This window comes from Larus michahellis, chromosome 6, assembly GCF_964199755.1.
Source record: "Larus michahellis chromosome 6, bLarMic1.1, whole genome shotgun sequence".
Classification (NCBI taxonomy): Eukaryota; Metazoa; Chordata; class Aves; order Charadriiformes; family Laridae; genus Larus; species Larus michahellis.
Window position 1 is genome coordinate 9,222,194 of NC_133901.1, and position 17,505 is coordinate 9,239,698.

General features: G+C 44.5%; 1 protein-coding gene across 1 annotated transcript; it reads left to right on the forward strand.

Annotated features, from left to right (window-relative positions):
- The first annotated feature begins 3,106 nt into the window (after positions 1-3,106).
- CCNL1 (cyclin L1) lies at positions 3,107-16,645 on the forward strand. The gene is made up of 11 exons (XM_074590094.1): positions 3,107-3,480; positions 3,712-3,786; positions 3,995-4,104; positions 10,385-10,505; positions 10,921-10,985; positions 12,310-12,409; positions 12,546-12,650; positions 12,924-13,065; positions 14,464-14,575; positions 14,724-14,822; positions 15,840-16,645. The coding sequence occupies exons 1-11, from the start codon at positions 3,217-3,219 to the stop codon at positions 16,186-16,188; spliced, it is 1,542 nt and encodes a 513-aa protein (XP_074446195.1). The 5' UTR covers positions 3,107-3,216; the 3' UTR covers positions 16,189-16,645.
- Positions 16,646-17,505: the final 860 nt, after the last annotated feature.

Consider the following 17,505-nt stretch of genomic DNA (forward strand, 5'->3'; position numbering starts at 1 on the left):
GGTGCTGTGATTTTTTTTAATCTATGTAAAAATTGCTTTTAAAATCTCGGTGACTGTTCAGTACACGGCTAAAGGGAGGGAGCTTGCAAAAGGACCAGGAAAATAGGGTGAGCACACCAACCCTTCCAACTAACTAGAATCCCTGCCGAGTCATGAACCTACAAGTACAGCACCTCCCAATTAAACGCTCTATTTCTATAAAAAGCACTATTTCAGTGATAGTTACAGACTGTCTCTCAAACCCCAAATTATAAACAGAAAGGAAGGGTAAAAAGCAAACATTGTGTACTGCGGACTTCGTGATCTTTCTAAAAGACTTTCCGGTAGAACGAGGAAAGTTTGACTGATCCTTGTAACCGTGACACAGAATCAGGTGCTGCACCCAGCTATTCCGCACCCCAGGCGGGTGGCTCAGATGAAGGGCAGCCCAGGCCGCCTGCACCTCAGCCTCCTTCAGCAAGGCCACTCCTGGGAAAGCTTGGCAGACCAGGCTTCTGCACCAATTTTTCTTCTCCCTGACTACAGATCTTGGCTTTGTATCTCTCTACAAATGCTTTTATCTCAGGCTTTCTTAGCACAGCAAACCCTGGCAGCACTGAACTACTCTGACCCTTTGCTCAATTAATTATTATACTGCAACCTGTCCCCATTCCATGGGGGTTAGGGCAACCTTGCTCTCTGAGCCCTCTGCTCAGACCAGGTTTGCTCATCCTCGACAACCAATGGAAAAAAATAGTACATCTTTCCTGTGCCCTCCCCACAGAGCTCTCAGCTTGTCACACAAGGTCAAAACTGCACTGATGAGCCCATCTGGCTGACAGGTGTCCTACAGGCATGCACGAAGTTATCACGGGTAGCTAATAGCAAGCACGTCCTCTCTAGCAGATCCTGTGGGCTCTGGACTTTCCTCTTTGATCCATTCCCAGCTGCAGTAGTCATGGTCTCTTTTTTTGGTTTGCAGTCCCATAGCTGTTTGTTGAATTGCTGCTGGATTACGGATCAGCGTGCTGGTTCATGAGAGAGGGGTTACAACACACGACTGCGAATGTGCAGGGCACTGGGCCCTTCTAGGCTAGGAGAGGACGAGCAGAGACCAGCAGACTGTGCCCAGGCAGAGGAACAGAGATGGTCCCTGCTCCAGGCAAGGCCTGACCCAGCCGGCCGGCCCAGCCTTATCTCCTTCTCCAGACAGGGGCCTTATGGAGGCGGCGACAGCGTCGCGCTACCGGCAGGAAGAGGCGCCGGATCTCCTCAGGAACACCCCCCCTTCCCGCCGGGGCGATACCGGCCGGCTTCGCCAGCCCACAGCGCCAGCTCAAACCCGCAGCCGAGGGGAGTGGCTGCCGCCAGGGCCCCGGGCGTGCCAGGCAGCGCTGGGCCCGCCGGGGACACCCGAGGACACGACCGGCTGTGGGGACGGCACCCCCCTCCCCGCTCAACATGGCGGCGGGGGGCAGGGGGGCTCTGCCAATCAGGCCGAGCGAGCCAATCAGATCCCGAAGCTGTCCGCCGGGGCGGGCCTTGCCTTTCCGTTCGCGTGCCGCGGGGGGGTTAGTCCCGGCCTGGGCGCGCGGCCGCGGAGGGATATGGCCGGCGGGGCGCGGTGCGGCCGTTCCGAGAAGTGATGCGAGCGGCGGGAATTTCCCGATCGCCGCGTGCCGGGAGGGTCGCGACGGGCCTGGCGACGATCGCGGTGGGGCCTCCGCCGCTGTGGCGGCGTTCAGTTGTGGGAGGCAGCAGCGGGTGTCGCGTCCGCGGCCCTTGCCACCCTGCTCTCCCGGCCTGCACTGAGGTGATGGCGGCCGCCCCACCGGCGACGGGCCGTTGTTCTCCTCAGTGGGGGATGGGTCGGGCACCCTCGGGCTGTGCCTTTCGGCCTGCAGAGGGACCGTCTCCCTCAGGAACAGGGACAGCCAGTGCCCGAGAGGGCGGACAGCCGAGCTGCCCCCGCCACAACAGGGTGCCAGTGGCTTTTCTTCCAAAGAGGAAACGGCGGGTCGGGGAGGGCAGTTGGCCGCCATGAAATCCTGGGGCCGTGTTTATGGACTTTGCAGGATCGTCATTAGACGATCTAGGTTTTGTCAGAATAATCTTTTTTTCAGGCAGCACATAAGATTGTAATGGGAATGTTTATGACAGTAACATGGTCCTTGCCCACTGAAAGGTGGCCGTTTCCAGCTCTCAAACACTGACTGGAAATAAACGCATCACTTGCGACATGCCTGTTATCAGAAGTTATTGGAGCGACCCTACTGCCTCGCGTGGGGTAACCGAGAAGTGCTGGCTTGTGAAAATAAATTTCTAGGAAGTAAAACCCAGAATAGTGAGTGTAGGTAGTGGCTTGTGTACCCCCAGCTTCTGTGCTTGTGGGGGCGGTTACGCCCCGAGCAGCTAAATTGAGGGAAAAGCCTCCAGAATTGGGTCTGTGACCGGTTTCTGCGGGGCCAAGGACCCAAACCTGGGGTACTGTGGGGTGATGCGATGGGCAGGCGGTGGGCAGCTATGGAGTGTGGGAGTCTTTCCCCGACACTTCATGAACATTTATATATGTACAATGTCTTCCCCTGCAGTAGCCGCTTTAACCTTTTTTTTTTTAATCTTCATTAATAAAACCATTTCCGCTTGGTGGAAGGTGAACTTTTTTGCTTCCAGTGTGGCCATGCACAGCCCACCTCCGGCCAGTATTGCACCACAGCCATACTCTTTTATTTTCTTATTCAGTTTTATAGGGTTTTTTCCCTCGGCATGACGCATTTCAAGCGCCAGGGGCCCCACCGCTGCTCCGTGGAAAAAAAAAAAAAAAAAAAAGTGAATAACGCCAGCCGCACCCCACTTCTCCTCCACGCACCGGGGCGGCGTCGCCTGTTCCTCCCCACGGGGGGGCCCACGCGTGTCCCGGTTCCCCTCAGGCGGGGAACAGCTCACCTCAGGCGGACACCCGGCACCGCTCCCGCCTCATCCCCCCGCAGGGGCCCGCAGCGATCGGGACGGGGTGGGTTCGGCCGCCGTTTGAGGGGAGGGAGGCGGCGCCGGCCGCCGCTCCCCGCCGGGCCGGCGGCCATCGTTGGCGGCGGGGCGGGGCGGGGCGGGGCCGGGCCGGCGGACTATTTTTTTTCCCGGCGTGCCGCGCGCAAGGTCCGCTGTGTGCTGCGTCACAGCTCCGGGCCGCGCTAGTCTGTGCGTGGCCGGCTACGGGTGCGGACGAGCTCTGCCATCATGGCTTCCTCTGCCACACACCCGGCCCCCGCCGTCGCCACCACTGTTGCCGCCCCGCCGGCTCCAGCCGCCCCGGGCATCCTCATCGGCGACCGGCTTTACTCGGAGGTGTCGCTCACCATCGACCACTCGCTGATCCCCGAGGAGCGCCTTTCGCCTACTCCCTCCATGCAGGACGGCCTGGACCTGCAGTGCGAGACCGACCTGCGCATCCTGGGCTGCGAGCTCATCCAGGCGGCCGGCATCCTCCTCCGCTTGCCGCAGGTGGGTCCGCGTCCCGGAGCCTTCCCGGGGCGGCCGGGGTCGGAGGGTGTAAGGAGGAGGCCGGGCGGGCGCCGCCATTGTGGTGCGTCGGGAAGGGCGTGTGAGGCGGCCGCGCGGGAGGGGTGGGGGGGCGGTGGCGCCAGCTGGTGCCTGACACAAAATGGCGGCGGCTGGGCCCCGTAACTGATTCCTCGCTCCTTGTCCTTCCTCCTCCCCTCTTTCCGTTCATAGGTGGCGATGGCGACGGGGCAGGTGCTGTTTCATCGGTTCTTCTATTCGAAGTCCTTCGTCAAGCACAGCTTCGAGGTAAGGCCTGGCGGGGAAGCGGGTGGGGGGGGACGGGGAGGGGGAGCGCGCCTGACGATATTCTGGGCGACCAGTGAATTTGGCCAGCCACACGCCTAACAGCCTGCTCTCTACGAGCCTTTTGGGCGCGGGATGTTTTTTAGTTGTGTGATTCTAGTCTTACCGGGATTAAAAGTAATTTTCTTATGGAAACGGGGCTTCCTTTCAGATTGTTGCTATGGCCTGCATCAATCTCGCATCCAAAATTGAAGAGGCGCCTCGTCGTATAAGGGATGTGATCAACGTGTTTCATCATTTGCGTCAGTTACGAGCAAAAAGGTAAGATTAGCTTCGTTATGAACATAAGCATCTGCTGTCACTAATGTACACTGCAGTTTTCAATTCACAGTATTTTTCCAGGCTAAGTTCAACGACCTAAAATTGAGAAGGGAGTGCTCATTGGCTGCTATGTAGGCAGTACAGTTCAATGCTGACTTCTTCTGCCGTTACTTTTGATGACTTGGTAGATCTTTTCTTATTATTTATATAGCTACAAGTCATGAGTATTTGGTTCTAGTTTTAGGTCCGTGGTTGTAGTTTTAGGTCTGTTGCTAATTGATTTTTGATGTCTCGTGGTTCTTGAAAGGTAGGCTTAGGTATGAGTAGCCAATTAGTGGGTTGCTGTATATTCTCCAGATTTTAAACTATGTTCAGTAGTCTTAATGCTTCTCTCTTGTTAGCACGTAGCCGTCCCAATGTGGTTTTGGTGCCAATAAAGTATCAGTTAACAAAAGATGGAAACTGAACTTTTCACAGTGGCTGGTAGTACTACCTTTTAGAAAAAGCAATTTTAGAAAGCATCTGCAAAAAAGTATGGTTTGGTCTACAGTGTTTGCAGCTTTAATGACACCGCTTCAACAAGGAGTGTGTCTTGGAAGCTGAAGGCATCTTTGATTGCAAAAAGTGAGACTTGTGTTTTTCATGGTACCGTGTGCTTGTGTCAGTGAAGTTGGAGTGCGATCTGTGTGCAGATCTGGATAATTGTCCGCTAAGTTGTAGAGCTGTTCTCAGTTGTGAGTGCCTAATAATGCTTTTTTTGTGTGTAAAGCGATGTATGTTTCCATGTGTAAAGCAAATTAACTTGATGTATTGGAAGGAGCAAGGAGTGGTTGAAAAGAAGGAGCTTTCTAAGTTGCTATTAAACGCAAATTTTTTTTAAATCTGTCATGCAGCAGTATTGTAGTCTGTGAGATTGGAGACATCAGCTGTGATGAAGTAGCTTTACTTTTAGTGGCCTATTGCTTACAGTGTAAGGTAATCCATAGTTACAAAAGGATTTTCTTTTCAGCTAGATGCTTAAATTCGCACTTTCATTGCTCTGCTTTGTATCACCAGGTTACAGCAGGAGTTTAAACTTGAGTGTTGTGAGGAGTAGAAATGCCTTAGGGAAGCCAGCTGTTTCTTGGTGGCTTTATTCTGGTTATGCTTCTGTTGCATCTAAAACTTGCTTTTACTGCCTTGTGCTTGTGTTTTCATAGTTAGCTTTCCATAAGAATGATTCAGTGTTCTACTTGGAAACTTAGCTTTGTTCTCTTTTTTTCTTTAACGTTGTTATCCCTCATGGCCCTGAGAGAGTTTTGTGAAGTTATGCCGAAAGTGAATTCGGTGGTATTGTTTCTTATCATAGTTATGATAAGGGAGTTCAGTTATTGGAATTATTGAAGCTGGTTCAGCTGTTCTTAATGTTTTGGCCTTGATCCAGGCAGTGAAGGTTAATTAATCACATGCAGTGCTTTTCTTCGCAGTGAGAATATGAATTAGGTGTTTCTTTGTGTTGTGCAAAGGATCAGAGAAACTGAACTTAACCTGTGAACTTAAATCTTTCCAGCTAGCCTGTTCCAAATCAGAATGTCACTTGTACATGTTACATGGTGTCTAAAATGCATCATGTCAAGAGAAATCATGCACTTCTGCCCATTTTTTTTCTGGAGAGATGGGTATTGTTGCTCTGAGATTCTGAGTGAATCTGCATGAAATTAATCTTAAAAATGCTGAAGTCTGACATTCAGGCTTGCTTTTTTTTTTTAACAAGCAGGATGTAAACGTTTTTCTGTACTTTTTACAAGATTACAATTACATAATAATAATCTGTACATGTTATTAACTTCAACTCTTTTTTCCCTTGCAACCGACTATACAGCGACCAGCTACATTTACCAAAGCCTGGGTGATGTGGAGTGGTACATAAAGATGAAGCTGTCGTCATGGCAACAGTGAGTGAAGTATCGAAAATCCCCACGGAGAAGCCAGTGCTCTGAGAATAGGTCACTGGAATCGGGGGACTAACAGGTTGGCCGCTGGTGAACCATTTGGAAGAACTCCTGTATCTTGTTATAAGCTTTTTTCTTTGCTGTCCAGGTTTTTAGAATACTAGCTTAATCTTTTCTTTTTTTTTAATCTGAAGCTAACACTTAGGCTGTAGTTAGTTTCTCACACACAACCCAGAACTGAAACAATCAGTTAGGCTGCTGTACTTTCTTCTGCCTCTAGTCTAGTATTTCTGTTAACTGAAGCTCTTAACCTGCACATGAAGTTTGAGTAGTTTGAGTAGTCTGTCTGTCTTTCTTAAACAGTTTTGGGTTCTTAGTTCCACTTTCTGGTTCTGTATAATTGCAGTTTGAATTCATAGTAAAATATGCCTTCACAAGGATACAGAAGTCTTGAATTTGTAAAGCTATTTATATAAATCATTATGTAAGCAGTCCCTTATGTGTATGTGTTCGCAGAACTGGGAATTGCATTGGAATTGTCTTTTTGTAAGACTATAGTGCCAGGTGGTATTTCTAATACTGAGAAGTAAGAAGAAGCTAAAGTGTTTTGGGCAAGCATATTTTCTTTTGAATCCTTCACAAGCATATGTCATGTAGTACTGCATGTAAAAATGTTTGTGTGCATGGAGAAAAGCTCGTATTATGAAAATACTGCTTTTTAAAAAATTGTCTGCCGAAACATCTGTGTTCTGAGCAAAGTGCAACTATTGTTTAACATGTAGAATGTAGTTTGAAGTTGATTTTATTTATCTTAAATGTGCCTGAAGGCTGCAGAAAGTCCTCATGGGATTGGAACCAAATGTGACTCCTGTTGTGTAATCTCACAAATGTTGGCTTGAGATGCTCAGTGAGCTGTTCTTCACTTCTGTTGCAGCAAACAGGTTCATGCAGTTGTGTTGGAAGTGGCCTGTGTTATAATACACACTATTTAGTATTCTTCTAACTGTTCTATAAATCTATGATGCTTGTATTTACAATGTTGGAGACAAATATAGAACTTGCTTTCTTCTCTCGTATTGCCTGGCATAAGAGAGATCTGCTCTTTGAAATGAGATGCTGATGTTATGCTGTACTTGTCAGAAGTACTTTTTGCATTATGAACAAAACTACATGCAGGGCACTTTTCCTCTAAAGAATTAGATATGCCAAAGACATCAAATTTTAATATTACATCAAATGAAGCTGTAGTTGTGTCGAGAACTTAGGCTTCCTTTTTGTCAGAGGGATTTTAAAAAAGGATATGTGCAATTTGTTTATTGTTACAAACACATTACAGTGTGTGTTAATCTTTTGGGTTGTTATGCAGTCTCTAAATCCCAATGAAGTTTTGCAGCTGTGGGGTTGAATGGGCTCAGAATGGGCACCGTGTGCTCTCTGTTCTTGCCTGGAGCTCTAGTGCTGGTCTCTAAGAACAGATTCAAAGTAAGAATTTGTAATACTACTTGGCTATATAGGGCTTGAAGCTTATATTTCATATATAAGCTTATAAACTATTTTTCTCTGGCTTGTTACTTGGACCAAAAATGATTACTTCTTGTACTGAAAACTTAAGTGCAGCAGTTGCAGTGGCAACGTTCCTCTTTTTTCTTTTCTCAGTAAGCAAGCTAAGAAGTGTTCCAAAGGGAAACCTCTGAAGTTTCCAGCTTCTAAATAATTATGCATACCAACGCTTTGGAGCTTATGGCAAAAATACTAAATTGGTAAACGTAAATACAGTGGGGAACCTGACTTTTGGCAGTAAGAAGGTGCTCTAAAGTCTTATGCAGATCCTTGTTTTTGCATAAGTGGATAAAAGGCTGCATTTGTCTTTCTATTTCTGGAAGTGCTGTCTGGATAAACTGATGGTTTTCATGGCTTCCTTAGATTTGTAGGTTTCTAGAACTTCTGTGTCATAAGTGATTGGAGTAATGTGGGACAACAGAGTAAAGCAGACTTTTGAGTGTCTTAATTTTGAGTTTCCTGTCGCTTTGCTGTTGAACACGTACAACCACAGTGTGAACTGTTTGTGCTGATCCTATGGCCCCGTAGAAGGACAGTGAAAACTTAAAATGCAGTAAGGCTCACAGTCTTTCCTGTTGTACTTCTAGCTACCTTACTGTGTTTTTGCAATACTGACTTTCTAACATAGCTTTCAGAGAACACAAAGACATCTGGAAGATAGTAATCCTGACAGGTTGTTGGATGATCCCATGCAGTCATGTTTTCCTGCTGCTGATTTTTCTTTTTTTAGACTGTAAGTCATAGCTGCCCTAACTGTTTCATCCCAGATTTGTCACCTCTGAGAAGTGTTGTGCGAGCAAGATAAGCTGAACTTGGGGGCACCGGAACTCTGACAATGCCTTGCAGATCCTGTCAATGCCAGTGATCTCTAGATAAAACTGTATAAAGCAATATTGGAAGAAATGGTTTTTTTTTAAAAAAAACCAACAGTATGGTTAGTTGAAATTGATGGGAAGTGAGTCATTTTCGCTGGCTGGAAGAACTTCAGCTTGGTTCTTTCAGTCTCCTGCTCCAGAGCAGTGTGTTCAGACAGCCTTTGTAGTGTTTGAGTGTTCAGACAAAATCATACTCTCTCTACTGAAGTAGTTACCTTAAGCTTTAAAAGCTTTTCGTTTCTAGTTAAGTTATTAAAAAAAATAAAAATATTCTGACTGCATTACATTTACAGTAGCTGAAATCACAAACTTTGTAAACTTGCCCTGATGAGTGAGAGTAACCCTTAACTAGAGAAGTTACTTCCACATAACATGGAAAACATTGTATTTTTTTAGGAGACAGAAGTAGTAAGGCTTGCACTTGAATTCTGGGTCCTTCCTGGTGCCAAGAAGCTGCAGTAGTTCATTTCAAACCACCTCGGAGCTGTTTCTCAGCCCCTTGGGAAGAGCAGGGGGAGCTTACTCTTCTGGTGCATGGTTATACAACTTGATGCTTTTATTAGTGAAGTGTATAGCTTGTTGTATCCTTTGACCAATGGTAATAAGCATCCTTCCAGGTGACTGCAGAAGTCTTAGCATAAATTGTGGATTATTGAAGTTGGGAAGCGCTTCAGCTAGCCTTGTAATTAAACTGACCCTTTCTTCCTGGGGTGGGAACCTGGAGTCTTTGAGTGTGTTTTCTACTCTGTGGATCACTTCTCTTCCCTGATAGGCCACTTGTTGAATTTGCATGGAATCAAAAAAGACAAGTTAGTAGTGAAATACTTTGATAAAATAGAAGCTGTGTTTTGAATCAGCTTTACATTACTTTTTTTTTGAAGGTAATGTAGAATAAATTTGTCACCAGTGCTTGGGGTGTACTAGGTTTATCATGTAAACAGACTGTGGTTTATTAGAGTGTAAGTAGTTAGAAAAAATTCTTCTGCATTGGAAAGCATGTAGAATATGGGAGGTGTATTACAAACAGGGAAAAAGCTGGTCTGTCTTTAGGAGGAAGTGGATTAAAATACACAAATGTGTAATGTTGAAAGGTCAAGTCTAAGCACAGACGAAGAAAAGAATACCAAATGGAGTGTGACACTTGTGCATAAGGTGTACAGCGAGTTATTTTAGTTAAAACTGAAAAAAATGGTTTGGAGAATTCAGGTGTTGGATTTGTAAGGAATTGGGACTTCATAGTGCTAGGCTTAAGAATCTCTCTTCGTGAAATGAAATCTTATTCTGCAAATAGAAGTGACATGATATCCACTGATTAGTGGGTGTAGCGTTCAGCATCACAGGCAGATCTGTCACAATTTCAGAGGTTAAATTCTTTGCTTTACTAGGCTTTTTGTATATCACAGTAGCAGGGCTGTCTTGTCCTCTGAAGATTGAATAATCGTGTCTTCCACTACATTAGGAACTACAATTTATAAAGCACCAGCTTGCTACTGTAATATCAGTAAAAAAAAAACAACACACAAAACTGTTCTATCTTACTTTTGCTTCATTGTCCTACCTAGCAAAGGTAGTTGTATCCCACTCCTTTCTCCACCTCTGTTGTGAAGCATAAAGGGTCTTTGAGATCTTCACTGTGAAGTTGTCTTTTGTTTCAGCAGCTAGACCGGTGTCGTTTGCATACACAGAAATAAAAGATTTTTTTTTTTTTATCTTGGCCATCTAATCTGTAGCTAGTCAAAAGCAGAAACTAAACTAGTTTATCTAAACTTGGACAGCACAAGATTAATGCTTAAACTTGCTTGCAGGAGTTGAAAACAGGTTTCTGTTGCCATTAGTTGGTTGGAAGGGAAAACAGAGATGAAGCTATTTTTGGATATGCAAAACAGTTTTGATTTTATTTCTTGCAAACTATAGGACTCCAAGCCCCCTGATACTTGATCAGAACTACATAAACACCAAAAATCAAGTAATCAAAGCAGAAAGGAGGGTACTGAAGGAGTTGGGATTTTGTGTTCATGTCAAGCATCCACATAAGGTGAGTTATCAAAAATAATGTAACTGCAAATATTATCCTACCTTGATGGCATCTTTGTGAGCTGTGGGATCAGAAACACAGGTGTAAAAGTGACCTGATTTCTTTTCTTTATTCCTTAGTAGTTATCATGAATGCATTTGCCAGAGTGCTTGGGCAAATAGTCATGTTGACTTTGGTACAAATTGCTTCCTTGGGGAATGTTGAAGGTGGCTGTTTTTGAAAATCGTAGAAAAGTAGTAAATAAAGAATTGTCTGAACGTGGTCGGATGACATGTGAGCTTACAGTGTATGATTAGAAAAGGAGGAGACACCATTGTGTTGGAACACTGTTTGATTATGTGTAGTTACTTCATTACTGTTGCTTTATATGTTAAAACTGAGAGTTGTTTTCTTTTCCCCCCCACTTACTCCTCAGATCATTGTTATGTATTTACAAGTCTTAGAATGTGAACGTAATCAGACCCTGGTACAGACAGCCTGGTAAGTTGTTATTTTCCATTCTTTTCCTAGCCAGGAAAATAGTAGCAGAAATAACAAGCCTGATGATCCATATACAAAGCAATGAGATGTAAGTTATTACACAAACACATGCTTCTAAAATATTTTAGTGCTTGTTTCTGCATACTATTTTCATGGCTTGATTCCAATATAGTAATGGAGAACTCAATTTAACTTTGTTCTTTTTTCTACTCTTTAATTAAAGGGTAGTCCATGATGGTAAGTCATAGAGCTCTGCCCTCTGCACCTCAGCCCATGACCTGGGGATGGCCTGTTTGGCTGCCCTTCTCTCCAGCCAACCCAGTGCAAGCTCATCCGAGATTCACTGAAGTGGTCCATATCCATCGGGCAGCATCTTCTAGTTCTGTCTGGGTGTCAAAAGGATTTGTATATTTGCTTTCAGAAGTAACTGTTAAAAATGTTTCTAAATGTTTTTGTTGCCTAGCTACTGTATACTGTAGTGTATTTAAAGGACACATGGGTAGACTTTCTGCCAACATTTATTTAGTTGATTTAGCATTTGGCTAAATGTGAGTTTTTAAGGGAAAAAAAAAAATGGCAGTGCATGTAGCATGTTCACTTAGAAGCCATATTGGGCACGGTTTCCTGTAGAGTCAATACTTACTGACTGCTGTTCATTTCTTTCCTATAGCTCAGTAACTTAGAAATTGATGGAGGTCTCTGCCGTTTAAATGTATCTATTGGCATGTGTTTCTTGGCAGTGCTACGGTGGTGGAGCTTAATGAAGTGCGAGACCAATTACTAACTTCCAGGTCTTTTTCCAACACTCAGTGAGCAAATTGGATGGTTCTGTCTCTGGATGAAGTTAATGTGACTCGAGGCACACCTAGGATTTAAATACAATGTTTTATGAACTTTGTAGGTTGCATCTGGCCTCTGGAAAATGGTAGGTTAAAAACATGCCATGCTTTCATGCTTGCATTTGAGTTTTAAGCATATTGATTTTTAAATACAGGAGCATTGGTGTTCAAAGCAAACAACTGGACAGATGAAAAGTACTTTTTAGATTAACTCAATGGACACTTCATGGCATAACTTAACGTGCCTACCTAGGAAGTAGCCATTACGTATTACTTGCATTGGGGTTTCAAAACAATGGCAATGGTGCAAACTTTGTTACAAAAGTAACAAATGTAAACATTAAATGCAATAATTTGAAAGAAACAGTTTTTAATATAATAACAGAAAAAATAATAAAGTCAATTGAGTCTCCAGTATTGTTATCCTCTAAATAAAAAGTTGTAAACCTGAGATCCAACCTTTCATAATTATTTTTTTTTTTTAGGAATTACATGAATGACAGCCTTCGAACAAATGTGTTTGTTCGCTTTCAACCAGAGACTATAGCATGTGCTTGCATTTATCTCGCTGCTAGAGCTCTGCAGGTGAGTATTTGTCTGTCTTTAGTTAGCATTCCCTTTTATTGCTAGTAATTTCGGCTTAAGAAAATGAATAAAAAATATTTAAAACAAAAACCTGGTCTGTCATCTGTTATTAAGCTTTTGGTTGTTTTATTTTCAGATTCCACTGCCTACCCGTCCCCACTGGTTCTTGCTCTTTGGCACCACCGAGGAGGAGATTCAGGAGATATGTTTAACAACTCTTAAACTCTATACCAGAAAGAAGGTAACTTTGAGATGTTTGTTTTTCCTATTCCATGTTCAGTGCAGCTTGAGCTTTGTCATGGTTGTCCAAGTGCGTTTGGGAATGCCTGTGTACAGATCTAATTGGAAAGGCTCCACTGTGTGGCTTCTCCTTAAAGGGGAGTGTAAGAACAAATTGCAGCAGTTAGTCACATTATTGGAGAGATGATTAAAAGATAATTGAGAGTTTTTCAGAAACGAGATGAAAATAGGAATTGCATTAGCTCACCTTCTTACTGTATTGTTACTTTAACAGCCCAATTATGAATTCCTGGATAAAGAAGTAGAGAAGAGGAAAATGGCACTACAGGAAGCTAAGCTGAAGGCAAAAGGCTTAAATCCGGATGGAACTCCAGCACTGTCAACACTGGGCGGCTTTTCTCCTGCATCCAAACCATGTAAGTTTGTTTTCTGAATGGAAACTTGCATAATACTACTTGATAAGTCATCTTACTCTGTGTCCCAGGCTGTTAAAAAAAAAAGTTGAATGCAGGTTTGCTTCTTGAGATGTTAGACAATTTAGGCTTTCTCACAGAGCTAAGAAGCAAGCCAAATTTTTTTTTTTAAACACAAATTTTAAGAACAGTTTCAATACCTTGAAATAGTGGATTAGAGACGAACAGGATGCCTTACTCCATACTGCCATAGATGGGAGAGTGATAGACTAGTAATACGCACCCTTGAGATAACGTTACAAAAATGCCTAGCCCCAAGAATTTGTACATTACTGCGTTGTGAAGAGAGATCCTGGTTTTTATCTGTTTGGGGGGGTGGTGTCACTAATAGCCTTCGTGGTTCCTTTTGCAGCAGATATCTCTGAAAATTGCCTTTTCTGCCTTTTTTTTTTGTTTTTAATGTAGTTGTCAGCTGTTCAAGTGCAGTGAAAGAACACAGCTTGTGGTCAGGAAATGGAGAAGGGAAGGTCACAGTGCTGTCTTGGCATTAGAGTGAAAAAATTGTTGCAATGCATGTCCTGAACCAGCCAATAAATCTGTCTGAACTCTAATGATACAAAGAACAGTCAGTTTTGTCTTGGTGCTTTTACCTCTTAATGCTGTTATTGATCTGAAACTATCAACAAAATTTAAGGGCTATCACGAGCATTGGTCCAGTGATGGTGGGTAGAGCACAGGCCCTTCTGCCTTTCTGTATTTTTACATTAAACCTCTGATCTCTGTTGAGTGAGGAAGCTGCGGTGTAAGTCGTAATGCAGGATGTCTGCCGTACTTTCATCAGGCCAGGTGGAAATGCATCGTTCTTGCATAGTAGCCCTTCTGTGAAAAGCTGAATCCATCCCTGGGCTGTATCAGCTGTCTGTAGAGACAGACTGACTTCTAAACAAAAGCGATGGGGTTTTAGTCATTACATTTGTACTGTTAACATAAAAAACTAAATTGATAATTTTGCAGGTCAGTCTTAGTTCTTTCAGTAGTATTGGAAATTAACTGTTGGGTAACAACTTGAGTCTTTGTGGGCCATAAGGGCAGCTTTTATTTTGTACCACTTGGACCCCAGTGGGTGAAATCTCACAGGAGCCTGGCTGCTTTGCTTGAAGGTCACAGTGTTCATCTCTGCTCCCGCCAGCAGCTGGCCTTTATTTAAACTATGTGTCTCCTCATGAGTATCTCACTCCAGTGCTCTCTTCTAGGAGTGTACTATAAATGGAAAGGTGGAATGAAATTAAGTTCAAAATTATATTTTGTGCAAGTACTGGTAAATGTGTGTAAAGGATACAAATGTTTATTACAAAGCCTATGAATAAAATACATAATTTTAAATTTAAATTTAATTCTTAGCTTCCCCAAGAGAAGTAAAAACTGAAGAGAAGACTCCAGTATCTCTGAATACCAAAACCATTAAGAAAGAGCCAGAAGAGAGGCAGCAAGCTTCAAAGAGCCCTTACAATGGGTAGGTAAAAATCTCTTCCTGATGAAGAGAAGACTTCTGTAAAAGCGGTTTCTTCAGCTGAAGTAGAGTGAACTACTTTTGTGCTACTTCATTGAAGTAACGAGTACCTCAGAAGCGTAACCCTGTTTTATTCCCCACCCCACCCCAGCATGAGAAAAGAAAGCAAGAGAAGTAGAAGCAGCAGAAGTGCTAGTCGATCTAGGTCAAGAACAAAGTCAAGGTCTCGATCTCACACGCCTAGAAGGCAGTAAGTAGCAAGTTTTTGTTTGATTGGTGGGGGTTGTGGGGAGAGGGCAGGGGTTTGGGGGGGGCGTTATCTTTTTTTGTTGTCAATAACTCTCCGGGGTAGTTCAGCGGGGCTTTTAACTTCTAAGAAGTAGGGCCACTTCAAGGAGCTTGTAGGTGCTCAGCACAAGCGTCTAACTGCTGCCCAGCAGAGGTGTGAGAGTTGGATCTGGCTTTGGGCTCTCTGCTCTTGATGTGAAGCAGTTCTGTTGGTAACTGCCGTTGATAGTTCAAACTGGAAAAGCTGTGTTGTTACGTGAAAGCTTAACAGTATCCGAACTGTACATAGTGAGTGAGTGCAACGTAGTCTTACCTTGTTTGATGATCTCCGCAAGGAATCCATTATAAAAGAGCAATCTTTTGGAACTCGGTCCACTTTGATGTTGTGACAAGTGCCATAGGTGCCAGTTTCATATGTTGCAGCTTTCTTCCAAATGCATGAGAGAATGGTTCTTTTGCCAGTGTTGCATGATGCACTGTCTGGCTCTTGAATACTCTGCCGCTCTTCTGTGAGTGGGAAGAGGGGGAGTTGTGCAGGGTGATGTGGTGATAGCTGCTGGCTATTAATATATGTTTTTAAAGAATCTTCAGACTGACGTCTAAGTTGGAAAATGCCAACTTGGATCTCAATGCGCTGTTCCCCTAAGTATTGTTGGCTGTCAGACCATTGAAGGAAAAAAGGCAATAACCAATTTGCAATCTGCTGTTGAGGGGAAGATTCTTGACAAGGTCAAACAGCTACAACAGGCGCTGCATTCTGGGTGTGGGTTTGTTTTGGGCTTTCTGTTTTCAAAGGAACGTCACTCAAAGGCATGTTCTGGGACAGTCACTGTCATTCATCAGTTATCCCTGTGGGAGAAATAGTCCCTGGTTTCCGCCAGTAAGGCAGTTCCTAAGCATTGATTTTTCTTTTTTATTATTTTTCTTTATTTTCTTCCATGTGGAAGAAATGTTTTAACTTGTAACACTTCTCTGTAAGCTACAACAATAGGCGGAGCCTGTCCGGGACATACAGCTCAAGGTCGAGAAGCCGGTCCCGCAGCCACAGCGGCAGCCCTCGCCGGCACCACAACCACGGCTCCCCGCACCTGAAGACCAAGCATGGCAGGGAAGAGTTGAAGAGTGCAAATAGACATGGGCACAAAAGGAAAAAATCTCGTTCACGTTCGCAGAGCAAATCAAGGGATCATGCTGACGCTGCCAAGAAGCACAGGCACGAGCGGGGACACCACAGGGACAGGCGGGAGAGGTCACGCTCCTTCGAGCGGTCTCACAAAGGCAAGCACCATGGCAGCGGCCGGTCAGGACACAGCAGGCACAGGCGCTGAGGTTTGCCCCTGCGCCGGGTTCTGGTTAAGCCTGTATATACTACAGTAAATGGACTCTTTATTTGAGAACAATGGAACCGATTAGGATTTGATTAATTTAAACCTGATATCTAATTTTCTAAAACATTGTAGAAGATTTTTTTTTTCTTTTGGGAAATAAACTGTTACCAAGTTTTGCACATAATACCTTAGCAGTATCAAATTGGTGGAAAACAACGATCAGGTTAAATTGTATGTATTAGAGTTGTGTATTGTTTATTGATATGAGAACTGGAGAACGGATTTCTGAAAAAAAAAAAACAAAATGTACCTTATTTTTATACAAGTCAATTGCAGACACTTATATTTAAGTATAGTTATTTGTTTAAACAATGGTGGATACTTTCTTACACTGGTTTTAGTCTGCATGTGTTAAAAGATTTTTACAAGAAATAAAATATAAAGCTTTTTTTTTTTACTGCCTGTTGGATGTCAAATATATTGAAACTAAAGTTACTCTTCATAAATACTGTCACTTTGACTGTTGCAGATTAATGGGACATGTGGGATATTGATGTGTTTCCATGGCAAATGAAAGGCTGGGAAAGCTTTCGAAGCTGTGCGCTTCCTAGGGGAGGCAGCTGGGAGGCCGGGGCCACCCCAGGCACATGCTGCAGTGGGGAGAAACAGGCAGGGACCTCTGATGTTCGGTGGGATAAGCAGCTGATGGGGGGAAGCTGGGACGGAGCGGTGTGTCACAAGCCAGGGAAGGGCTGCTCGTGTCCCAGCTCTCCTGTCGCTGCCCCTGGAGTTGGGGATGGGGTGGTGGTCTCTCTTACTTGTCTCCTGCAGCTGCTTCTGGCAGGAGCCAGCGAGTCGCTGTTGTCTGCTGTTCTCTGGGCTGCTTGTGCTAGGAGTACAGGGCAGGACGAATCATGTGCCTGGAGTGATCAAGTTTGGGGATTTTTATTTCCCTTCTTTCATTGCTGATGGCAGTAGAAGGAAGGATCCCATTGCCAGTTTGAAGCTTGTGAGCTTTTAGCTGAGCTCCCTGGGGGGAGTCTGCCAGCAGAGCCCTCGGGGTGCCTGCTGCGGTGCTGCAGCTGCCTGCAGGGTCGCGCTGATGTGGCTCGGGGAAGTTTGCTCAGGTCAGTTTGCTGCTGGCAGCTCACCCCTGTGCTGGGGGGAATTTGTTAGCATCCATCTGCTGGAGCCTGTGCCACAGTACAACCTAAAGCAGAAACTGGCACGGGGCAGCTGTGGGTGGAGTTGCAGGTAGAGGAGAGATGAAACGGGCCGAGGAGGAATTGGATTTGATTCTTTCAGTCGCGGCTCAGG

What these genes read in the sequence shown, in the direction of transcription:
- CCNL1 (XM_074590094.1), top strand. Translation starts at nt 3,217, where the DNA reads ATGGCTTCCTCTGCCACACACCCGGCCCCCGCCGTCGCCACCACTGTT. An exon ending in TTCTCCTGCATCCAAACCAT is followed by an intron (nt 13,066 to 14,463) that starts GTAAGTTTGTTT and finishes TTTAATTCTTAG; the next exon opens with CTTCCCCAAGAGAAGTAAAA. An exon ending in TCAAAGAGCCCTTACAATGG is followed by an intron (nt 14,576 to 14,723) that starts GTAGGTAAAAAT and finishes ACCCCACCCCAG; the next exon opens with CATGAGAAAAGAAAGCAAGA.